The 26,523-nt window shown below is 37.9% G+C and overlaps 1 protein-coding gene across 9 annotated transcripts in view; it reads left to right on the top strand.

The window, feature by feature from the left end:
• Positions 1 to 26,523, top strand: part of APOOL (apolipoprotein O like) — a 229,086-nt gene that overhangs the window by 74,607 nt on the left and 127,956 nt on the right. For all 9 annotated transcript variants that reach the window (XM_067724588.1, XM_067724591.1, XM_067724590.1 and 6 more), the window contains 4 exons: positions 4,398 to 4,517; positions 6,800 to 6,854; positions 8,357 to 8,455; positions 14,493 to 14,584. In XM_067724588.1, the coding sequence (XP_067580689.1) occupies positions 4,398 to 4,517; positions 6,800 to 6,854; positions 8,357 to 8,455; positions 14,493 to 14,584 (366 nt within the window). The remainder of the gene's footprint in view (positions 1 to 4,397; positions 4,518 to 6,799; positions 6,855 to 8,356; positions 8,456 to 14,492; positions 14,585 to 26,523) is intronic.

Below are 26,523 nucleotides of genomic sequence, written 5' to 3'. Positions count from 1 at the left end.
AGAGACGGAGAGGAAGGGAGGGAGGGAGGAAGGAAGAAAAGGAAAGAAAGTGGATAAAATAAAATTAAGTAAGATAAAATAATTTATTAAAATAAGAAATAATTATTAAGAGAAATTTTTTGAAAAAAACGGTCGGATAGAACCCTAGGACAAATGGTGAAAGCAAAGCTATACAGAAGCAATCTCACACAGAAGCATACACATACACACTCACAAAAAGAGGAAAAGGGGAAAAAATCATAAATCTTGCTCTCAAAGTCCACCTCCTCAGTTTGGGATGATTCATTGTCTATTCAGGTATTCTACAGATGCAGGGTACATCAAGTTGATTGTGGAGATTTAATCCGCTGTTCCCGAGGCTGCTGGGAGAGATTTCCCTTTCTCTTCTTTGTTCTCACAGTTCCTGGGTTTCAGCTTTGGATTTGGCCCCGCCTCTGAGTGTAGGTCGCCAGAGGGCGTCTGTTCTTTGCTCAGACTGGACGGGGTTAAAGGAGCCGCTGATCTGGGGGCTCTGGCTCACTCAGGCCTGGGGTTGGGAGTGGTACGGATGCTTGGTGAGCCTGCGGCAGCAGAGGCCAACGTGACATTGCACCAGCATGAGGCGTGCCGTGCGTTCTCCCGGGCAAGTTGTCCCTGGATCCCTGGACCCTGGCAGTGGCAGGCTGCACAGGCTCCCCGGAAGGGAGGTGTGGAGAGTGACCTGTGCTCGCACACAGCCTTCTTGGTGGCAGAAGCAGCAGCCTTAGCGTCTCATGCCTGTCTCTGGGGTCCTCACTGTTAGCTGCGGCTTGGGCCCTTCTCTGGAGCTCCTTTAAGCAGTGCTCTTAATCCCCTCTCCTTGCGCACCAGGAAACAAAGAGGGAAGAAAAAGTCTCTTGCCTCTTCGGCAGGTCCACACATTTCCCCAGACTCCCTCCCTGCTCGCCGTGGTGCACTAACCCCCTGCAGGCTGTGTTCATGCCGCCAACCCCAGTCCTCTCCCTGCGTTGCGACCAAAGCCGGAGCCTCAGCTCCTAGCCCCGCCCGCCCTGGGCAGACAAGACTCTCGGGCTGTTGAGTGCCGGTCGGCACCGATCCTCTCTGCGGGAATCTCTCCACTTTGCCCTCCACACCCCTGTTGCTGTGCACTCCTCCGCGGCCCCGAAGCTTTCCCCCTCCGCCACCTGCAGTCTCCGCCCATGAAGGGGCTTCCTAGTGTGTGGAAACTTTTCCTCCTTCACTACTCCCTCCCTCTGGTGTAGGTCCCGTCCCTATTCTTTTGTCTCTGTTTATTCTTTTTTCTTTTGCCCTACCCAGGTATGTGGGGAGTTTCTTGCCTTTGGGGAGTTCTGAGGTCTTCTGCCAGCCTTCAGTAGGTGTTCTGTAGGAGTTGTTCCACGTGTAGATGTATTTCTGGTGTATCTGTGGGGATGAAGGTGATCTCCATGTCTTACTCTTCCGCCATCTTCCCGATTTGAGATAGTTTTATTTATTCCTTTCCAACTTAGTGTCTTCTATTTCTTTTTCTTTTCTGAATGCACTGACTAGAACGTCCAGTAAAATGTTGAACAGAAGTGGTGAGAGTGGCATTTTGTATGTTTCTGATGTAAAGAAGAAAACACTCATTCTGTTACTAGTAAGTATGACCTAGCTGTGGGAGTTTTGTGTTAAGAGAACATATTCTGTATATTAGTCCTTTGAAATTTCCTAAGACTTTCAATTCCTGAAATGGTCCAGGGTGCAGTCAGTTTTTTATACATTTCCATTTGTGCTTGAAAATATTATGTAGTTTGCAGTTGTTCAATGCACTGTGCTATATATATCCGTGAGATCAAGCTTGTTGAATATATTTTTCTGTACCAGCAGTCAATAGATTTTTTTCTTAAAATGCCCTATAGTAAATATTTTAAACATATGCAACTCTGTCACATCGTCTCAACTGCTGTTGTAGCACAAAAGCAGCCGTAGACAATACGTTAATGAATGAGTATAGCTGGTGACCCTATAAAACTTGATTTACATAAACTGGTGACTAGTCCATGGGCTATAGTTTGCCCACTTCTGCTCGTTACTATTAGTTTTTATTTTTAATCTGGTTTTTGATCAGCCATCATGGAGAATAAGTTAAACTTCCTCTATGATGGCAAATTTGTCTATTTCCCCTTGTTTCATGTATTTTGAGAATATATTAATAGATGTATACAAGTTTAAGAATGTACTCTCTCATTATTTAAACTTTTTGTCTTAATATAGGCACTTGATCTCTAGTAATGATTTTTGTCTCAAAGTCTGTTTTGTCTAATATTAATATAGCTTATAGTAGCTTTCTTTTGGTGGCTATTTGCCCAATATGTATTTTTTATTCCTTTTTTTCCCTAACCTTTCTAAATAGTTGTTTTAACAATGTCTCATAAACAAAATGTTGGCTGTATTTTGTAAATGCAATCTCGTCATCTTTGTCTTTCAACTAGATCATTTTATCTGTTTGCATCTATTATAATTTTTAATATCTTTGGAATCATTTCTACCAAGTTTTTGTGGTTTTTGTTTTTCTTACCTCTTCTGTTCTTTTATTTCCTTTCTTTGCTTTATTTTCTCTCTCTCTTTTTTTTCTATAACATAGTTTGTTAATTCTGCCTTCTTTTTATTTTCTTTTATTGGTCACCCTAGAAATTTTAACCTGCATTCATTTCAAGTCTCATCAGTATATTTACCCTCTGTCCAAACCATATTAAGAACCGAGAACATTTTAATTTCTGACATCCCTTCCTAACTTATACTATATTGATACTCAGAGATGTAGTTCTATTTTTTAAACACATGCCTAAAAATTATTATTTTATACATTCATTGTTTTAGTTTTACCCACATATTTACCACTTTCTTTGCTAATCATTCCTTCTTCCATCACAAACCTTCTCAATGGGAATATTTTTATTCTGCCTTAAGTACACGTTTTAAAATTTCCCACTGAGGGTCATTTGGTTACACATTATCTTGGGTTTTGTCTGTCTGTGTCCTTCTCCCCTCATTTTTGAAAAAAAGATATTCTACTGAGTATATAATTCTCAGTTAAGTTACTTTTTTTTAGTGCATTGAAGATATTATATTGTGTCTTCCAGTGTTGTTTTTGAGAAATCAAAGTTTATCTAATTTTTATTCCTTTGAAGGTAATCTGTCTTTTCTCTCTGGCTTTTTTTTTTTAATATCCCCTCTTTGTCCTTGGTGTTATAGAGTTTTACTATGACTTGTCTAATTGTGGAGTACTTTTTATTTATCCTGTTTGGGATATGTTAGTTTTCTGAACCTGTCAAGTGTTCATAAGTTCTGGAAAAATCTTGACTATTCTCTTCAAATATTACTTCTGCCCCATCTTTCTCCTTTTCTCTGGAACTCTGATTAGACATATATTAATATTTCTCACTCTATCATACATATCTCTTTCATACTTATTTTTCATTTCTTTGCATAAAAATTTCTTTAGGTCTACTAATTCACAAAATCTCTCAGCAACTGTAAACTGTATCCAATCTATTAAAACTTATCAATTGAGTTCTTTATTTGTTTTAATTTCCAGTTCTAGAAGTTCTCTTTCTCTTTATTTTCATTAGCTTTGGTAATTTTTGTAGTCTCTTGCTCTTAACTCAAATTTCCTCTTTTATTTCTCTAAAAATAAAAAATATATGTATTTGATACCATATGTTCTAGTATATACATTTTTTGTGGCTCTGATTCTGCTCTTTGTTGTTTCTGCTAGCTCTTGTCCAGATGCTTCCTTGTGTTTTCTGATTTTGCTTCTTTGTGTTTTTTAATTTTTCAAAATTGTGGTCTCATATTTCTTGGACCTTTATCTGTTGTAAATCTTTGAAGTCTGGGTAGCTTCCTTCAGAGAGGAGATGTTCATTTGCTTCTGCCAAGCATCTGTGGGGGATACCAGCCTGGGAGCACCTTAAATGTATACTTAATTTGAGATTTCTTAGATTATCAAGATAGTTTTATGCTGCACATTATGAGTTCTCACTTGTGCTTGCCAATTCTTAGGAAATATTTCTTTACTCTCTACTCCGTGCTCAATCTTTGAGACAATCAGTTTTCCTAACAGTTCCTTGGAGTGAACTGTTTATTTCTAGTTCAACCTTAAATTGAGCATGCAGCACCTTGAGATGCCAATTTTATAGGCTCTCCAGTAAGATTGCCCACCTCAAGCTCATTCTGGGTTTTGTTTCCTGATCCCATACTCCATGAACCATCTGTTTTACAGCAAATGACATCAAGGTAAAAGCTGGCTTAAAATACATTTTATCAGCATTTTTAGTTGTTTTCAGTAGGAATGTTGATGAGGATTCTTATTCTGCCATACTGCTGGAAAAGGAAGTTCAGCTATTTTATATTTTTGACATGAATTTTTTTCCTTCTAGCTCCCCATATATACTGCACCACCTCTCCAGTCTAAATATGTTGATGAGCAGCCTGGTCATTTACAAATGGGCTTTGAGTCCATTCGCACTACAACTGGTCGTTATATTGGCTGGTGCAAGGTAAGTGAATTCTGATAGTGGTTTCATATCAGAGGGTTCTCATTTTATTACATAACAGTTGTTCCAGTTATTCATTGAAGTGTAACAAACTACCCCAAAACTTAGTGGTTTAAAACAGCAACTGTTCTATCTCATGATTTTGTGAGTCAGAAATTTAATCAGACTTCAGACAGCTGATTCTTCTGTTGCATGTGGTGTTGACAGAGGCCACCCAGTGGTATTCATCAGGTGAATGGGCTGATTTAGAGGGTCCAAGACAGCTTCATTCTCTTCGCTGGCACCTTGTCACAGATGGCTAGAAGGCTGGGCTCAGCTGGGAATGTTGACTGAAGCATCCACACCTGGCCTCAGGTAGTCAGATAACTTACATGGACAGTTCAGGGGTCCTAGAGAATATGTTGCAAGCGGCCTTAGTCAGAATTTGCCAAGCTTCTTACCTGTCTTCAGGTGTCCAGGAAGGTTCAAATCTGTGAACTCTGGTCATTTCAGATATTTAAAACGTCTGATGAATACATGGTGTTATTTTTTTTAAATTTGTGCCTGTCAGACAATTCTAATAGACTTTTATAATTCTAATAATACACTTTTAATAGTTTGACTAGTTGTACTACACACTATTAACAGTTTGGTCTCAGCAGGAAATAGCTTAACTAATTAGGGTCTGAGTCATGCCCCTGAGGCTGTATGCCAGCAGCTGGATGATTCAGACTGAAGTCTCTTGACACCTAATTTTCCGTAGTGTTCTCAAAGTTGTTTTCAGTGAGGTTAATTGTTCCTGTGAGATCTTTAAATTGCTGTTGTTACTATCACCCAATTTAAGACTAAAAGGACTTTTTACTCTGGTAATATGCTGAAATGAATAGATTGAAGAAGGGCACTTTCAAATGCATTTCATCTTCAATGTAAACATTTCCTCTCTAATGTTCTCCTTAAAATGTAATCTATTCTTTAAAAATTACCTCCGGCTCAAATTACATTCTACATTAAACTTAGAATCACAGGGCAAATTCAATTTCTATTCCTACTCCTTAGTGTTTCGAAATTTAGGTAGCAGCGACCTCCAGTGGTAAAAGTGAATTCCTAAACACAGCTAAGGAAAATTTCCCCAAAGTTTTCTTCCTCAACAGTTACATTATTCCCAATCAACTGATCAGTAAGCATTATAATTTTGAGGTGAAATTTTCTCAAGAGACAGTCCCCAAGGAGAAGTAGCTCAGTGGCAGTTAGGGTCTGTGTTGGTTTGTACAGCTTTAAACCATGATGAACAGGATGAACTTCTGCATCTGATCATCATGAAAGTATCTGTCTGAGACAAAGTTACTAATACCAAGATATATCAATAGAAATAATTTAATTCTTTCCTATCTAATATAATAATATCTATTGTCTTTGCTTTGAAAATCTCTTTTTTTGTTTTTATCCCATGGTTTCATAGCAACTAGTTCAGAGATGGAGACCACATATTTAGACTGTGTTTTCTAGTTTTATCAATAGAGTACAGCATGACTATGGGCAATTACTATGGGTAAATTATTCCATGCCTTCATTTTTCTTCTGATGTACTTGAGATAGTACATATCAAAAAATGTGTGTAACAATATTTCTTGCATTAAAATAAATAGTTAGAAACAGGTAAAAAGAATCTTTGATTTAAAGCTTTAATCCCTTCAGTGGGCTAATATAATCTTGATTTGCAGATAATTTATGTTCCTGTTGAAAACAAGATGGACACTAGTCTGTGTGGGATGATTTCTATTCTAAGATAAATGTCTTATTTAGATTTATTTTTCTCATTCTAATGAACACTAAGAAAAAGGGAGAAGATGAAGCACTTTTCTTTAGGCTTTTTGTTGTTTTCTCCACAAATCATTATGTTGTTGCTGCCTCATCTTTATTAATCAGATGTTGCTTCTAAGCTGAAATATACCTCTCTTCATGCTTCTAAAAAATTCCATTCATTTTTCTACGCTATCATAAAATAAGATGATAAATCTCTGTACTTCTGTAATAACTTTTCTGTGAGCTGCTCTGATTATTTTATTGGCATTACTTTACCCATTTATATGAGGAATATAGCAAACAAGTATTATCCATGTTAAATAGAATGAAAAGCAAGAAGTGAAGAGAAGCTAAGTTCAACAAGTGTCCACATAGAGAATAAACAGGAAAACTAGATTTAGATTTTGGTGCAATTTCATATAATCTCAAAGATGTGGGCTATTTGACCTAATTGTCAACATCTTCAAAAATGCAGATGTCCTTTTTTCCCCCTTTTTACTTAGGGTGTTTATGTCTTCATGAAATATGGGATAATGGATACAGTACAATTTGGAAAAGGTAGGTTGAGTGAACTGTCTATAATTAGAAATGTTCTATTGTCTTTTTAACTTGCAAGGTTTAAATGTGAGAAAAATTAACTTGGTATGTTATCCATTATCACGTTTTACCAACTCAGAAGATACTCTATATAGCAGTTTATAATAATAATAACAAAGCAATAGTATCTGTTATTTATTTAGCAATTATATGTTGAGGCATTATGATGAGCATGTTACATAATTTATCTAATTTTATTTTGTAGCAAATTTCTGGATGTCGGTATTATAATGACTCCCATTCTACAGATGAGGAAACTGGGGTTTAGAGGGGTTAAGTAGATTACCAAGGTCACATAGCTAGTAAGTGGCAACACCTGGACTCAAACTGGCTGTTTTAGGTACGAAACGCATATTGTATACTCATACAGCATAAATTAAACATATATCTCCATTGTTATTAATTAGTTTAAATAAGTACTGTTTGATGTTAAAATACATAGTATTTTGCTATTGATTGCTAGGAAACACGATATCAATTAGTCACCCTAGAATATTTGAGCTAGTGTTGGAAAACAATTGTGTTTGACTCGTTAGTTTGATAATGTTGTTTGGCAGCAGGTATAGCTCCCTAACATTTTTTAGACTAAGCCAGTTGTCAAAATAAATGTGTATTGGGGGACAGAAAGAACACCTAAAATTTTAAATGCCTCTGTGATGTTGAAATGCCTCTGTGTATGTATTATCATTATTTAATGTGTGTAGGAATTAATTCCAATTAAGTCCAAATTATATTCCTCATCAACCTTGAAGAATATGATTAAATTCCATTAAATTAATAATTAATAATTAAATAAATAATTATGATAGAAGAGTGTGTTTTTTGGATTGCATGGAACCAGAAACCATTTAAATATACAAAAAGCCAAGAAATTTGGACCTCTGCCCCCTTTCCATCTATTTTTTGTCTAGACTCACTTCTCATTCTGCTCATTGGTTTTAACCAAGAGCAATGGCTTCTCTGAGTTTACTGGGGAGTAGTGGCAAGCAGAGTGATAGCTGCATGTTTCCTTAGACTGTTATTCAAAGTTTCCTGCTAAAGTATCTATTTCAGTTCTTACTAGATCCTACCAATGTTTGAACAGATAAGGCCAGAAGCATTTCCATTATAAGAATATAATACATACACAATGAGGAATTTGCTTTATAGTAATTCATCTTAATCCATATAATGCTAGTGTACACTCTAGCATTATATTTCATTAAAGTGTAATAATCGCCTGTATTAAGGAAACAAATACCATTAAATCAGCTGTGGAAGGAAGATTTTATTTTGTAAAAAGTAACTATTAACAACTGGCTTTTTAAGTTGCTGGTCAAATCATTATTTTGTGTAGTTCTTTTGAAGAATGTTTTAAACCATCTGCTATTATCTTAGCAAATCTCTAACTTTTCTTCATCATACCTATATAGAATGTCAATTATAGTAAGTTATTTATATTATTTTTCAAATGATTTCTTGAGATGCATATGTCTATTTGAAGAATCCACCTCGAGATTTTCTTCCGAAAATTGGAGTGATTACAGTTTCAGGATTGGCAGGCTTCATTTCAGCGAGAAAAGGTAGGGTTAAAAATATATAATCTTTCTTTTAATGCCATTATATTAATTTCTGAATTTATTTATACAAACAGTTTAAGCACAGTGTACAGTAAGTCCCCTACATATGAAACTTCAAGTTGCAAACTTTCAAAGATGCAAACAGGCATTCGCATGTCCAATCATGTAAGTTAGTTCACGTGTCTGGCGCTGCTAAGAAGCACCAAGTGATAACGATGGAAACAAAAGTGAAAATAATTGAGAGAGTAGAGCGAGGCGAAAAGATGGTAGACGTCACTCTTTCTTATAACATGAATCATTCAACCATCGGCAAGATTGTAAAGAACAAGAACAAGATCGTGGAACATGGGAAGTCTATTGTGCCAGTGATGTGGACAATAATATCAAAGAAGCGTGGAAAAGTGATGGAGGACATGGTGAAACTTCTCAGTGTGTGGATGCAGGATCAGCATCAGCGTTAAGTCCCACTTAGCTTAATGCTGGTTCAAGGGGAAGGGAAAAGCCTGTATAAAGACTTGAAGAAGAAATACAGCAAAGAATCAGAGGGCCCATCTTTTAATGCCAGGCATGGCTGGCTTCATCAGTTCAAGGCTAGAGCCAACATTTACAACGTAAAAGTAAGTGACGAGGCCGTGAGTGCAGATATGGTAGCTGCCTGGGAATTTCCTAAAATGCTTCGGGAAATTATTGATGAAGACGTGTATTTACCCGAGCAGGTTTTTAATGTGGATGAGACAGGACTGTACTGGGAGAGGATGCCAGACCGAAGTTATATCAGCAAGGAAGAAAAGTTGATGCCAGGCTATAAAGCAGCAAAGGATAGGCTAACTCTGTTGTTTGGTGGCAGTGCTTCCAGCAAGATGAAGCTGAAGCCTCGCTTAGTTTATCATTCAGAGAACCCAAGAGCCCTTTAAAACAGCCAAGGGCTCTCTTCCTGTTGTGTGTAAGAGTAACCCCAAAGCCTGGGTTACAGAGGCCATTTTCCAGTACTGCTTTTTCCACCACTTTATTCTGGAGGTAGGGAAATATTGCTTGGAGAAGGACGTCCCATTCAACATTCTTTTGCTGCTCGACAGTGCTCCAGGCCACCCCCCATTCATGGACAACTTTCATCCCAATGTCAAAGTAGTGCATCTACCACCGAATACTACATCGCTCATCCAACCTATGGACCAGGGAGTTATAGCCACTTTCAAGAAATATTATTTACGTCACACTTTTCGTCAGGAAGTAAAGGCAAGTGACGAATCAGGAACAACCTTGCGACAATTTTGGAAGGACTATAACATCTACAAGACCATAAAAAACATTGACTTTGCTTGGCGTGAGGTTACGGCCATCACCATGAATGGGGTTTGGAAGAACCTTTGCCCGCAGTTTGTTCACAATTTTTGTGGATTTGAAAAGGTGGATGAGGAGTCCAAAGAGGTCTTCAGCAACTTAGTGACCCTCAGCGAGAAGCTGGAGCTAGATCTGCAAGAGGACGACTTCACTGAACTGCTTTCTGTGCAACATGAGGAGCTTAGTAATGAAGACCTGATGGAATTGGAGGCCCAGAGAAAGGATGAAGAGAGACAAGAGGAAGAAGTAACTGAAGAACTGAAGAGATTCACGGCGCAGGAAATGGCAAGGGGATTTTCTTAGTTTTTGAGGCACAGGACCCTAATGTAGAATGGTACACAAAGGTTGCAGCAGCCGTTCAGAATGCAATCCAGTGCTACAGTGTCATCTGTGACGAGAAGAAAAGAGCTACTACCCAGATATCACTGGATCGTTTCTTTTAGAGGGTAGATAGAAATGAATCCAGCAAGGAGCCAGAACCTATGCCACCAACGTCAGGCATGAGTGAAATTGCATCTTGCCCTCTATCTCCTGTTGCTGATGATCCTTCAGCTCTACATCTCCCATTTCCTCTCGCTCCTCCAGTCAGTGACTCTCCTTGCTTGTTCACTCGATGCCAGCCCCTGTATGCCAGCTGTTGTACTGTATTGCTGTACTTCTTGAGGTACTGTACTGTAAGATTAAAAATGTTTTCTTTATTTTTTGTGTTTGTTTTTTGTGTATTATTTGTGTGAAAAGTATTTTAAACCTATTACAGTACAGTACTGTGTAGCTGATTGTGTTAGTTGGGTACCTAGGACTAACTTTGTTGGACTTAACAAACAAATTGGACTTACAAACACGCTTTCGGAATGGAACTCGTTTGTATGTAGGAGACTTACTGTACCACTCTTCTGATTCAGGGAACATTTTCTATTAGTGTAGTGAACTGCTTACCAGTCAGGTTCCCAGATGCCAGCCAATGGCCAGTCCTGTAAGCATGCCTTTCTAACAATGGCAGTCTTGGGCATATGTTAACTCTTTTCTGCACATCACTGAATAACTCTTTCATAAGCACATGGTGAATTTTGTATTTGCCCATCTTCCATCTCTGGGTATAGAAATCTCTCTCAGTAGGATTACTGCCTCCACTCCTCACCTAAGCCCTTATTAAGCTGGTGCAGTTCTCTGGTCAGTAGCCATCTGGGGCACCTTCCATTCATCCTCTGTCCCCAGTGCCAGTCATTGTCTGCAAATTAAATTACATGTTGTTGCAAGTCACAGCTCTGAACCAACCTGGAATCTGACATCAGATATGTTATGGTTGGTTTGCTCAGCTTTAGTCCTTAAAGTAGCCTTAACCCAAGTACACCTAATCAGATACAAAACATCTGAATTATAAGAACATTCCAGCATTCTAACTCTAGCCCATATATCTTATCCCAATAGATCTTCCCTATAGCTAGTATTAATCATAGCTTGTATCATATTTTTTATTCTAACACTATATGCAACTTCTAATTGAATACATGTTATAAATTATTCATTAGGAAAGACATTGAAAATCAGGATCACCACATGTAACAATAAGAGAAAGAATTAAATTTTGAATGAAACCGGCCAAAGCATATTACTCATTTCTCAGTGAGAAACTCATAATCCACTTGTAAGAGAAAATGTTCCTTAGGTCATTCACAATGACTCCATGTGTCAGAGCTAGAATAATCTAACCCAGTATTTTTCAAATTACAGAACTCAGTTTATAAGTAGGTAGTGAAATAAATGTGGTGACTCTCAGGAAGCATTTTATTAAAAAATAAAATAGAGGACAATAGCAAATATCAGAGTGTTTTGTACTCAGTATGGATAAATATTGTGAAACTTCTGTTTCAGTGGAGTGTGTATGTGTGTGTGTGAAAAAGAGAAACGTCAGAGACAGAAACAGAGAGAGAGAGAGGTCATAATGTAAAATTTGTTCTTTAGTATGAGTCATGGTCAAAAGTGTACGAAAGATGTTGGTTTAGTCTAACCCTATAATGCTACAGCTAGAGGTCCAGAGAAAGGAAATCATTCAATGATTTCATAGTACATATTACATAGCTAGTTAGTGTCTTGTGTCTAGAGTCCCTTTCTACTTACAGGAGTAGGGCTATTGAACCCAAGTGAAATTTATTTTCTTGTAAACTGGCCTTTCATATCAAGTAAAGAGAGGATGAATGTAAGCCTTTTTAATATTGAAAATAATAACAAAGATGTATGTGTGAGAAATATTCCATTGTGTGTGTGTGTGTGTGTGTGTGTGTGTGTGTATGTATGCAATGGAATATTACTCAGCCATAAAAAAGAATGAAATAATGCCATTTGCAGCAACATGGATGGACCTAGAGATTATCATACTAAGTGAAGTAAGTCAGACGGAGAAAGACAAATATCATGTGATATCACTTATATGTGGAATCTAAAAAAATTATGTAAATGAACTTATTTACAAAACAGAAACAGACTTACAGACATAGAAAACAAACTTACGGTTACCAAAGGGGATAGCGGAGGTGGGGGTGTAGGGAGGTAAATTAGGAGTTTGGGATTAACAGATACTACTATATGTAAAATAAACAATAAGGACCTACTATATAACACAGAGAACTATATTCAATATCTTGGGATAACCTATAATGAAAAAGAATGTGAAAGAAAATATATATAACTGAATCACTTTGCTGTACACCTGAAACTAACACAGCATTGTAAATTAACTATACTTCAATTTTAACACATTATTGACTGGGGGATTTTTGCAGAAACTGACACCTGTGTCCATAATATATCTCTGGTCAAAAATGTGTTAAAAGGTTTCAAAAAAGTATAACAACTACAAAAAAAGTAAATAAAAAATAAAATAAGATGACACATCAAGGAAAAACTGCCACCTTCCAAGTTTAGGAGCAGCACAATTAGGGGAATTTGACTGAGTCAAGGAAACCTACATTAAAGGATGCTAGGTCAGTAAAATCAACAACCAAACTACAGATACTAGAATAATAGTGAGCAAGACATATTTTAATATAGCTAGACCCTCTTTCCCAGTATCACAAAAACCTGTCAATATTTAAAGGAAAGCTACAGTAAAGGTTGAAGCAGCCTACTACCCACCTCCCTCAATGCTCTGTCTGTTGTAGACATGACTGTAGAAGGCCTCCTTACTAATAAACTGGACAGAGAAATACATCTTGTTTTTACCTACCCTAAACTATAAAGTTGCCTGCAAACATTGCCAGGTATTTTTCATCATAGTCTTTACTGATATACCAGATAGGGTGTCTCATTTTTAAATTAAGGGTTGTAAGAGCTGTTTCAGAAAATAAAAGTACTTACCCTAATTAGAAACCCCATCATCTAATTGTCCAGATCACATTTACAGTCCAGGGTACCCAGACAAGCATTTAAAGTACATATTGTTTTCAACCAACAGTCTGTTGGAACTAAGCTATGGCTTAGAGTGGTGGGTTTCACACTATTCAATAGAACCTAGGGTTCCATGGAAGTGTTTAGGGGTTGTATAGGGATAAGGAAAAAGCGGTGTAGATAGGGCTTGATAATGAGCTTCACTCCCTCAGGCTAACCAGAGTAGCTTCAAGTCTGTAAGTTTTATATATGAAGTTCCAGGTGAGATTCTATTCAAAAGACTTTTTTAAAGGATTTTGTTATTTAAAAAAAAAAGTTTGAAAATGACTCAGATGCTTAGTTAAGGCACTTTTGGAAATGAATGAATTATTGCAAGTTACTTGCAATTTTTTTAACTTTTTTTTTTTTTTATATTGGAGTACAGTTGATTAACAATGTTGTGTTAGTTTCAGGTGTACAACAAAGTGATTCAGTTTTACATACACATGTATCTATTCTTTTTCAATTTCTTTTCTCAATTAGGTTGTTACAGAATATTGAGCAGAGTTCCTTCTGCTATACAGTAAGTTCTTGTTGGTTATCCATTTTAAATATAGTAGTGATGTGTACAAGTCAATCCCAAACTCCCTATCTCTCCCCACTACCCATCCCCCCCGGTAACCATAAGTTTGTTCTCCAAGTCTGTGAGTCTGTTTCTGTTTTGTAAATAAGCTCATTTGTCACATTTTTTAAAGATTCTGCATATAAGCGGCATCATATGATATTTCTTCTTCTCTATTAAATTATTACTTTAGTATTCAAAATCAGTGACACGAAGGAATTATGTCCCTTTTAAAATCCTTAGCTGACCAGTTAGTTGGATCCTTTAGCTATCTAAGGACTTAATCAAAAAAGGATCTCTGAGAGTCCATTTCAGTTTAACATGGTGTCACAAAAATGGTAGTTGATTAATTCTCTATATTGTCATGTTTTATTAGATACTTGAAAAAATGTGGTTACAACTGTGGGTTTCTTAGGACATGAAAAAATACCTAGTTTTTTAAAAGAAGAAAATCATCAACCCCCTTTGTGTAGGTAATTATCAATGTTAGATTGAGAATACTTTTCTTAAATTAGACATGACAACTAAGGGGTATTAATTGAACTGTAATACTTAAAGACATTTTACCTATCATCTTGATTGGTATTATTACCTAAAGAAAATTTAACATAGGGTGATGGCTTAAAGGGGAACAAAGAAAGCATGAAAGTTATAAAAGCATCAAGTCTCTGGTAGCAGCTGTTTGGAGTTTAATAGTTTGTTTGAATGTCATAGGTTCTAGGTTTAAGAGAATTGCTTATCCACTGGGACTGGCCACTTTAGGAGCAACTGTTTGCTACCCTGTTCAATCAGTAATAATTGCAAAGGTAAGTTCTTTTTAAGCAATAGCTTCATTTCAGTACTTGTTTAAACTCTCAGTGTGACAATGTTTAAATGTCATACAGCACCTGCAACATTTAATTTTCAGAGAAATATAGTTGGTATTCTCTTATGTTGGCAAAATCACATCAGCATCTCAGCGTGGTAAATGCCATGGTTGATTACATGATTATCACAAATAAATAGGATGAATTTGTTTAAATATTATTCAAGGAAGTAAATGTTGATTTGAGGGTTAAGTTCAGAGACAATGAATTAGAATTTATGGGGAGAAATACTGCTCCATTGTTGAGCTGTGTAAAATTCAGTTTTTAATTAACAGAAAATTATACCTGCTGGCAGTTGTCAGTTCAGCAATTTAAAATAATGCAAGAAATAACCAACTGATAGAAAACAGAGGCTTCTGAGGATTAAAAAAAATACACACACATATGCACACTCAATTTTGAAATCCATATTATAGTTGTTTTGTCATTTTCTTGTGAGTTTACCCTACAAATCCAAAGATTCTCCTAATGATTTGAAGAGTTTGTGTCAGTATTGTTATTTTATTTTTTAATACATATTTGGATTGAGAAGGAGATCTTTGGGATATAGTTTTTTTCTTCCATTCCTTCTACTTTAATTACCAACATTTAACATTTCCCCCTCACATTTGAAGTATTGTGTGGTGTTACCAGGACTTTCTGTACTTGTATTCTCATTACTTCATCTCTTTAATTATTGATGTCGATAAAGCTGCCTATTTAGTATTTTGAGAATGTCAAGGATATAGTGCCCTATGTAGTTTCTAATATGATCAAGCTATAAAAGCTTACAGCAAAGGAAGAGAGCATTATTCATTAAATCTAGTTAAACTTGAGGTAATTGATGGGTAAAATGATAAACTTATTTTTTTTAATATTTTCTAAGAATTTACATAGGAATTAGCCACTTAAGTTCATATAATGTTAGTACTAAAAGAAACCTTTGAGATCATTAGGTTCAACTTCCTCATTTTCTCATTTGCCAATTTGGAAACTGTGGCCCAGAGAAGTTCCAGTGACTGATTTGTCCAGGGTTCTATTCAGCTTCAGACATCTTGCTTCCCTGTCCATTTCTCTTCCCAGTGCATGATGCTGCCACTGATTGTTTTTGTTTGTTTAGAATAATGACTTTGTGGGGGTTTTTTTTAAATAAAATTGGTACCTACTTATTCTTAAATAATTTAAGCATTACAAAACAGAATAAGAAAAAAACCAACTAACCACCTGAAATTTTTCATCCAGAAAAATATGTGTTAAAATTTGATAGAATGCTATTCTAGACATTTCTTCATGCATACATAGACATAGAAAGATAGATGGATGAATAGATACAGTTTCGTAAGAACAGGATCATAGTATAGTATGCATCTTATTTTTAATTTTAAAAATAAAGTATGAAGTTTAATTTTACTTTAACAGAAGGAAAATAAAAACAAAAGAATTGCAGGACTCCAAATAAAAAATTCTATGGTAAAAGATATTAATGTGAGTTCCTAAAAGTTCTTCTGTAGTTAAATAATGATTTTTACTTAAATTCCTAGAGTTGAGACCTTTGCTTTTCTTTGACTGTCATATAACAGCATCACATGTAATATCTGGTGAATTGTAATATATATACATATGTGTGTATGTATATATATATATATAGAGAGAGAGAGAGAGAGAGAGAGAAAACATGGGTTCTTATCCTGAGATCCATGATAGACTTAAGAGAATCTGTGACTCCCCTGCCCAAAACTATATAAAAACTTGTAGGTATACAATAGGAGCCTTCTAATTTGATATTATCAGGACCAGTAGTTAACAATTAATTGAAAATGTTAAAGCAAGAAGTTTTTTAAAAATCATAAATATGTATCTTAAATATTTTATTTCAATTTAAAACATAATGTGTGTTCATTTTTCTGTCTTTTGAAGTAGGACTTTTCTATGAGTATGAGTCTCCTAGTTAAAGGTCCATAACATCTTTCTTATAATTATCCATATCTGTAATATGTCTTCTACTGTTTGCAGTTTAGAGGTTTCTTTAAAATCTGATGAACGCCTTTTTTTGGCTAGGGGGGCCACACCCACGCAGCACGCGGGATTTAGTTGCACTGACCAGGGATCTAACTTGCACCGCCTGCAGTGGAAGCAAGGAGTCTTAACCACTGGACTGCCAGGGAAGTCCCAAACATCAAATCAACACTTAAAAACATTTTTTAAATAATATGAGTGCAGAATCCTGTTTAATTTTTTATTTCTCCTAGCCTTTTACAGTTATCTTGAGCACCTCTAATTTGACAGTAGTTTGTTTTTTTTTTACTAATTCACTTTTGAGTCTTTACAAAATACTTAATTTTTGTAAACAGAACAATTCTCTTTACACTTATATTTCATCCTGTTATGTTACATTTAAACTGTTTAATTATAGTAAAGCTGATTAGAGATCTGGAAACAAATACAACTTAATCTTGATAAGCATACAAATCACTTGTGAAAGACAGTAGTTGCGTATATTGTAGAGTACCTACTAATGATGAATGTTCAGCATTCTATGACCATCATTTATTATAACTCTTTTTAATATGTTTATTAGAGTATACCTACTTTACAATGGTGTGTCAGTTTCTGCTCTACAACAAAGTCAATCAGTTACACATACACACATGTCCCCATATCTCTGCCCTCTTGCATCTCCCTCCCTCCCACACTCCCCATCCCATCCCTCCAGGTGGTCACAAAGCAACGAGCTGATCACCCTGTGCCATGTGGCTGCCCCCCTCTACTTATCAATTTTACGTTTGGTAGTGTATATATGTCCATGCCAATCTCTCACTTTGTCCGAGCTTACCATCCCCCTCCCCATATCCTCAAGTCCATTCTCAAGTAGGTCTGCATCTGTATTCCAATCTTGCCCATAGGTTCTTCTGAACTTTTTATTCCTTTCCTTTTTTAGATTCCGTATATATGTGTTAGTACACGCTATTTGTTTTTCTCTTCCTGACTTACTTCACTCTGTATGACAGTCTCTGTGTCCATCCACCTCATAACAAATAACTCAGTTTCATTCCTTTTTATGGCTGAGTAATATGCCATGGTATATATGTGCCAAATCTTCTTTATCGATTCATCTGTTGATGGACACTTAGGTTGCTTCCATGTCCTGGCTATTGTAAATAGAGCTGCAATGAACATTGTGGTACATGACTCTTTTTGAATTATGGTTTTCTCAGGATATATGCCCAGTAGTGGGATTGCTGGGTCATATGATAGTTCTATTTTTAGTTTTTCAAGGAACCTCCATACTGTTCTCCACAGTGCCTGTATCAATTTACATTCCCACCAACAGTGCAAGAGGGTTCCCTTTTCTCCACACCCTCTCCAGCATTTATTGTTTCTAGATTTTTTGATGATGGCCATTCTGACCAGTGTGAGATGATATCTCATTGTAGCTTTGATTTGCATGTCTCTAATGATTAATGATGTTGAGCATTCTTTCAGGTGTTTGTTGGCAATCTGTATATATTCTTTGAAAAAATCTCTATTTAGGTCTCCTGCCCATTTTTGGATTGGGTTGTTTGGTTTTTTGATATTGAGCTGCATGAGTTGCTTGTATGTTTTGGAGATTAATCCTTTATCAGTTGCTTCATTTGCAAATATTTTCTCCCATTCTGAGGGTTTTCTTTTTGTCTTGTTTATGGTTTCCTTTGCTGTGAAAAAGCTTTGAAGTTTCATTAGGTCCCATTTGTTTATTTTTGTTTTTATTTCCATTTCTCTAGGAGGTAGGTAAAAAAGGATCTTGCTGAGATTTATGTCATAGAGTGTTTTGTGTGCGTTTTCCTCTAAGAGTTTGATGGTGCTTGGCCTTACAGATAGGTCTTTAATCCATTTTGAGTTTATTTTTGTGTATGGTGTTAGGGAGTGTTCTAATTTCATTCTTTTACATGTAGCTGTCCAGTTTTCCCAGCACCACTTATTGAAGAGGCTGTCTTTTCTCCACTGTATATTCTTGCCTCCTTTACCAAAGATAAGGTGACCATATGTGCGTGTGTTTATCTCTGAGCTTTCTATCCTGTTCCATTGATCTATCTTTCTGTTTTTGTGCCAGTACCATACTGTCTTCATGACTGTAGCTTTGTAGTACAGTCTGAAGTCAGGGAGCTGGATTCCTCCAGCTCCATTTTTCTTTCTCAAGATTGCTTTGGCTATACGGGGGCTTTTGTGTTTCCAGACATATTGTGAAATTTTTTGTTCTAGTTCTGTGAAAAATGCCAGTAATTATTTGATAGGCATTGCGTTGAATCTGTAGATTGCTTTCTGTAGAATAGTCATTTTCAAAACATTGATTCATCCAATCCAACAACATAGTATATCTCTCCCTCTATTTGTATCATCTTTAATTTCTTTCATCAGAGTCTTATAATTTTCTGCATACAGGTCCTTTGTCTCCTTAGGTAGGTTTATTCCTAGATATTTTATTCCTTTTGTTGCCATGGTAAATGGGAGTGTTTTCTTAGTTTCACTTTCAGATTTTTCATCATTAGTGTGTAGGAATGCAAGAGATTTCTGTGCATTAATTTTGTATCCTGCTACTTTACCAAATTCAGTAATTAGCTCTAGTAGTTTTCTGGTAGCATCTTTAGGATTCTCTGTGTATAGTATCATGTCATCTGCAAACAGTGACAGCTTTACTTCTTCTTTTCCAATTTGGATTCCTTTTATTTCCTTTTCTTCTCTGATTGCTGTGGCTAAAACTTCCAAAACTACGTTGAATAATACTGGTGAGAGTGGGCAACCTTGTCTTGTTCCTGATCTTACTGGAAATGGTTTCAGTTTTTCATCATTGAGGACAATGTTGGCTGTGGGTTTGTCCTATATGACCTTGATTATGTTGAGGAAAGTTCCCTCTATGCCTACTTTCTGGAGGGTTTTTATCATAAATGGGTGTTGAATTCTGTCGAAAGCTGTCTCTGCACCTATTGAAATGATCCTGTGGTTTTTCTCCTTCAATTTATTAATATTGTGTATCACATTGATTTGCGTATACTGAAGAATCCTTGAATTCCTTGAATAAACCCCTCTTGATCATGGTGTATGATCCTTTCAATGTGCTTTTGGATTATGTTTACTAGTATTCTGTTGAGAATTTTTGCATCAATGTTCATCTGTGATATTGGCCTGCAGTTTTCTTTCTTTGTGACATCTTTGTCTGGTTTTGGTATCAGAGTGACGGTGCCCTCGTAGAAAGAGTTTGGGAGTGTTCCTCCCTCTGCTATATTTTGGAAGAGTTTGAGAAGGATGGGTGTTAGCTCTCCTCTAAATGTTTGATAGAATTCGCCTGTGAAGCCATCTGGTCCTGGGCTTATGTTTGTTGGAAGATTTTTAATCACAGTTTCAATTTCAGTGCTTGTCATTGGTCTGTTCATATTTTCTGTTTCTTCCTCGTTCATTCTCGGAAGGTTGTGCATTTCTAAGAATTTGTCCATTTCTTGCAGATTGTCCATTTTATTGGCATACAGTTGCTTGTAGTAGTCTCTCATGATCCTTTGTATTTCTGCAGTGTCAGTTGTTACTTCTCCCTTTTCACTTCTAATTCTATTGATGTGAGTCTTCTCCCTTTTTTCTTGATGAGTCTGTAATGGTTTATCAATTTTGTTTATCTTCTCAAAGAACCAGCTTTTAGTTTTATTGATATTTGCTATTGTTTCCTTCATTTCTTTTTCATTTATTTCTGGTCTGTTTTTATGATTTCTTTCTTTCTGCTAACTTTGGTTTTTTCTGTTCTTCTTTCTCTAATTCCTTTAGGTGTAAAGTTAGGCTGTTTATTTGAGATATTTCTTGTTTCTTAAGGTAGGCTTGTATAGCTATAAACTTCCCTCTTAGAACTGCTTTTGCTGAATCCCATAAGTTTTGGGTCATCATGTCTCCATTGTCATTTGTTTCTAGATAGTTTTGATTTCCTCTTTGATTTCCTCAGTGATCACTTCGTTATTAAGTAGTGTGTTGTTTAGCCTCCATGTGTTTGTATTTCTTACAGATTTTTTCCTGTAATTGATGTCTAGTCTCATAGCATTGTCGTTGGAAAAGATACTTTATACGATTTCAAATTTCTTAAATTTACCAAGGCTTGATTTGTGACCAAAGATATGATCTATCCTGGAGAGTGTTCCATGAGCACTTGAGAAGAATGTGTATTCTGTTGCTTTTGGATGGAATGTCCTATAAATATCAATTAAGTTCATCATGTTTAATGTATCATTAAAGCTTGTGTTTCCTTATTTAATTTCATTTTGGGTGATCTGTCCATTGGTGAAAGTGGGGTGTTAAAGTCGCCTACTATGACTGTTTAACTGTCGATTTCCCCTTTTATGGCTGTTAGTATTTGCCTTATATATTGAGGTGCTCCTATCTTGGGTGCATAAGTATTTACAATTGTTACATCTTCTTCTTGGCCTTGATCATTATGTAGGGTCCATCATTGTCTCTTGTAATAGTCTTTGTTTTAATGTCTATTTTGTCTGTGAGAATTGCTGCTCCAGCTTTCTTTTGATTTCCACTTGCATGGAATATCTTTTTCCATCCCCTCACTTTCAGTCTGTATGTGTCTCTAGGTCTGAAATGGGTCTCTTGTAGACTGCATATATATGGGTCTTGTTTTTGTATCCATTCAGCCAGTCTGTGTCTTTTGATTGGAGCATTTAATCAATTTACATTTAACGTAATTATCGATATGCATGTTACTATTACCATTTTCTTAACTGTCTTGGGTTTATTATTGTAGGTCTTTTCCTTCTCTTGTGTTTCCTGCCTAGAGGAGTTCCTTTAGCATTTGTTGTAAAGCTGGTTTGGTGGTGAATTCTCTTAGCTTTTGCCTATTTTTACAGCTTTTAATTTCTCCATCAAATCTGAATGAGATCCTTGCTGGGTAGAGCAATCTTGTTTGTAGGTTTTTCTCCTTCATCACTTTAAATATGTCCTGCCACTCCCTTCTGACTTGCAGAGTTTCTGCTGAAAGATCAGCTGTTAACCTTATGGGGATACTCTTATCTGTTATTTTTTATTTATCCCTTGCTGCTTTTAATATTTTTTCTTTTTATTTAATTTTTGATAGTTTGAGTAATATGTGTCTTCGCATGTTTCTACTTGGGTTTATCCTGTATGGGACTCTCTGTGCTTCCTGGACTTGATTAACTATTTCCTTTCCCATATTAGGGAAGTTTTCATCTAAAATCTCTTTAGGTGTTTTCTCAGTCCCTTTCTCTTTCTCTTCTTCTTCTGAGACCCCTATAATTCAAATATTCGTGCATTTAATGTTTTCCTAGAGGTCTCTGAGACTGTCCTCAGTTGTTTTCATTCTTTTTTCTTTATTCTGCTCTGCAGTAGTTATTTCCACTATTTTATCTTCCAGGTCACTTATCCGTTCTTCCACCTCAGTTATGCTAATATTGATCCCTTCTAGAGAATTTTTAATTTCATTTATTGTGTTGTTCATCACTGTTTGCTCTTTAGTTCTTGTAGGTCCTTGTTAAACGTTCCTTATATTTTCTCTGTTCTATATCCAAGGTTTTGGATCATCTTTACTATCATTTTTCTGAATTCTTTTTCAGGTAGACTGCTTATTTCCTCTTCATTTCTTTGCTCTGGTGGGTTTTTGTCTTGCTCCTTCATCTGCTGTGTGTTTCTCTGTCTTCTCATTTTGCTTAACATTCTGTGTTTGTGGTCTCCTTTTTGCAGGCTGCAACTTCGTTCTTCCTGTTGTTTTTGGTGTCTGTCCCCAGTGGTCAAGGTTGGTTCAGTGTGTTGTGTAGGCTTCCTGGTGGAGGGGACTAGTACCTGTGTTCTGGTTGATGAGGCTGGATCATGTCCTTCCGGTGTGCAGGTCCACATCTGGTCGTGTGTTTTGGGGTGTCTGTGGCTTTATTATTATTTTAGGCAGCCTCTCTGCTAATGGATGGGTTTAGTTCCTGTCTTGCTAGTCGTTTGGCATAGGGTATCCTGCACTGTAGCTTGCTGGTCGTTGAGTGGAGCTGAGTCTTGCCATTGAGATGGAGATCTCTGGGAGATTTTTGCTATTTGATATTACGTAGAGCTGGGAGGTCTCTTGTGGACCAGTGTCCTGAACTTGGCTCTCCCACCTCAGTGGCACAGCCCTGACGCCTTGTTGGAGCACCAAGAGCCTGTCCTACACACGGCTCAGAATAAAAGGAAGAAAAAATAGAAAGAAAGAAGAAGATAAATTAAGATAAAATAAAATAAAGTTATTAAAATTAACAGTAAAAACTAATTAACAAAAACAAATTTTTCAAAGTAAAAAAGAAAAAAAAAACGAACAGACAGAATCCTAGGACAAATGGTAAAAGCAAAACTATACAGGCAAAATCACCCACAGAAGCATACACATACACACTCACAAAAAGAGAAAAAGGGAAAATATATATATCATAGTTCCCAAAGTCCACCTCCTCAATTTGGGATGATTCATTGTCTATTCAGATATTCCACAGGTGCAGGGTACATCAAGTTGATTGTGGAGATTTAATCCGCTGCTTCTGAGGCTGCTGGGAGAGATTTCCCTTTCTCTTCTTTGTTCCCACAGCTCCCAGGGTTCAGCTTTGGGTTTGGACCTGCCCCTCCATGTAGGTCGCCTGAGGGCATCTGTTCTTTGCTCAGACAAGACTGGGTTAAAGGAGCAGCTGATTCGGGGGCTCTGGCTCGCTCAGGCCCGGGGGAGGCAGGGGTACGGATGCCGGGTGAGCCTGCGGCAGCAGAGGCCAACGTAACATTGCACCAGCCTTAGGCCCGCCATGTGTTCTCCCGGGGAAGTTGTCTCTGAATCATGGGACCCTGGCAGTGGCGGCCTGCACAGGCTCCCGGGAGGAGAGGTGTGGAGAGTGACCTGTGCTTGCACACAGGCTTCTTCGTGGCGGCAGCAGCAGGTTTAACGTCTCATGCCCTTCTCTGGGGTCTGTGCTGATAGTCGCAGCTAATGCCCATCTCTTGAGCTCCTTTAAGCAGTGCTCTTAATCCCCTCTCCTCACACACCAGAAAACAAAGTTGTAAGAAAAGGGATCTTGCCTCTTCGGCAGCTCCAGACTTCTTTCCAGACTCCCTCCCGGCTAGCTGTGGCTCACTAGCCCCCTTCAGGCTGTGTTCACGCAGCCAACCCCAGTCCTCTCCCTGGGATCCGACCTCTGAAGCCCGAAACTCAGCTCCCAGCGCCTGCCCGCTCTGGCGGATGAGCAGACAAGCCTCTCCAGCTGGTGAGTGCTGGTCGGCACCGATCCTCTGTGCAGGAATCTCTCCACTTTGCCCTCCACATCCCTGTTGCTGTGCTCTCCTCCATGGCTCCGAAGCTGCCCCCTCCCCCACCCGCAGTCTCCGCCCACGAAGGGACTTCTAGTGTGTGGAAACCTTTCCTCCTTCACGGCTCCCTCCCACTGGTGCAGGTCCCGTCCCTATTCTTCGTGTCTGTTTTTCTTTTTCACCCTACCCAGGTGCGTGGGGAGTCTCTTGTCTTTTGGGAGGTCTGAGGTCTTCTGCCAGTGTTCCGTAGGTGTTCTGTAGGAGTTGTTCCACATTTAGAGGTATTTCTGATGTATTTGTGGAGAGGAAGGTGATCTCTGCGTCTTACTTTTCTGCCATCTTGAAGCTCCTCCTATTATACATTTTTAAAACAGCTTTAGTTAATCAGACAAGTCTCTTAAAACAATGTAAGGTATATGTGTATTTTTCAGAAGGAAATGGCTCATACATTTCAAGAGATTGTCCAAGATTGTCTATGGTGTAAAAAAGGTTACAAAATGATAGTCCAGAAGGTTCTTTGAAAAATAAAAGTCACACTCCAGTTATTCACTATTTTGGAAATACACTTCAAAATGGAATTACTCTTTGCTTTTTATATTTTTTTCCTCACAAGATTTTCATTATTAACTTATGTAAAGAGTAACAAAAAATCTGTATTTGAAAACTATAAAATATCTAGGAATAAACTTATCAAATAATGTTTTAAAACATATTTCAAAAACTGTTAAACTTTACTGAACAGCGTTTTTTTTAATTCAATAGGTTTAGTGGTATGTCTTGTCTGGATGAAAGGACTCAATATTGGAAAATGGCAGATGTTCTCAAATTTATATATTTAATTCGGTTCTTACAAAATTCCTGCATTTGGAGGAAACATGACATTCATTCAACCAGAGTTTGTTGTCCATGTACCATGTATTGGGATTGATACTAAGCTATAGCATACATAATAAAATATACCAAGAGAACAAAAGAAAATGTCCAAAAACAGATTTGTAGAGTATATCTTCGTATACGTGGTGGAGGGAGGGGGAGGGTATGGTAGAAGTGGCATTTCAGATCAGTGTGTAAAGAAAAGGTGGACGGAAGCAGAGGAAGATGGTGGAAGAGTAAGACGCAGAGATCACCTTACTCCCCACAGGTACATCAGAAATACATCTACACGTGGAACTGCTCGTATAGAACACACACTGAATGCTGGCAGAAGACCTCAGACCTCCCAAAAAGCAAGAAACTCCCCACGTACCTGGGTAGGGCAAAAGAAAAAAGAAATAACAGAGACAAAAGAATAGGGACGGGACCTGCACCAGTGGGAGGGAGCTGTGAAGGAGGAAAGGTTTCCATATACTAGGAAGCCCCTTCACGTGCAGAGACTGCGGGTGGTGGAGTGGGAAGCTTCGGAGCCGTGGACGAGAGCACAGAAACGGGTGCAGAGGGCAAAGAGGACAGGCTCCCACACAGAGGATCAGTGCCAACCAGCACTCACCAGCCCGAGAGGCTTGTCTGCTCACCTGCTGGGGCGGGCGGGGGCTGCGAGCTGAGGCTCGGGCTTCGTTCGGATCGCAGGGAGAGGACAGGGGTTAGCTGCATGAACACAGACTGAAGGGGTCTAGTGTGCCACAGCTAGCCAGGAGGGAGTCCAGGGAAAAGTCTGTACTGCCGAAGAGGCAAGAGACATTTTCCTCCCTCTTTGTTTCATGGTGTGCGAGGTGAGGGGATTAAGAGCGCTGCTTACAGGAGCTCCAGAGAGGGGCACAAGCCACGGCTATCAGCGCAGACCTCAGAGACGGGCCTGGGACGCTAAGGCTACTGCTGCAGCCTGTGCAAGAACAGGTCACTATCCACACCTCCCCTCCCAGGAGCCTGTGCAGCCCGCCACTACCAGGGTCCCATGATCCAGGGACAACTTCCCCAGCAGAACACACGGCTCACATCAGGCTGGTGCAACGACACACTGGCCTCTGCCGCCGCAGTCTCGCCCTGCACACTGTACCCCTCCCTCCCCCCTGACCTGAGTGAGCCAGAGCCACCAAATCAGCTGCTCCTTTAACCACACCCTGTCTGAGCAAAGAACAGACGCCCTCAGGTGACCTACATGCAAAGGTGGGGCCAAATCCAAACCTGGACCCCGGGAGCTGTGCAAACAAAGAAGAGAAAAGGAAATTTCTCCCAGCAGCCTCAGAAGCAGCGGATTAAATCTCCACAATCAACCTCATGTACCCAGCATCTGTGGAATACCTGAATACACAATGAATCATCCCAAATTGAGGAGGTGGACTTTGGGAGCAAAACATATTATTTTTTCCCCTTTTCCTCTTTTTGTGAGTGTATATGTGTATGCTTCTGTGAGAGATTTTGTCTGTATATCTTTGCTTTCCCTATTTGTCCTAGGGTTCTGTCCATCCTTTTTTACTTTAAAAATTTTTTTTCTTAATAATTATTTTTTATTTTAATAACTTTATTTTATCTTACTTTATTTTATTTTATCCTCTTTCTTTCTTTTTTTCTATTTTACCTCCCTTTTATGCTGAGCCATGTGTATGAAAGGCTCTTGGTGTCCCAGCCAAGAGTCAGTGCTGTGCCTCTGAGGTGGGAGAGCCAACTTCAGGACAGTG

The sequence above is a fragment of the Pseudorca crassidens genome, chromosome X (genome assembly GCF_039906515.1).
Source record: "Pseudorca crassidens isolate mPseCra1 chromosome X, mPseCra1.hap1, whole genome shotgun sequence".
NCBI lineage: Eukaryota > Metazoa > Chordata > Mammalia > Artiodactyla > Delphinidae > Pseudorca > Pseudorca crassidens.
This window is presented reverse-complemented; position numbering and strand designations above follow the sequence as displayed.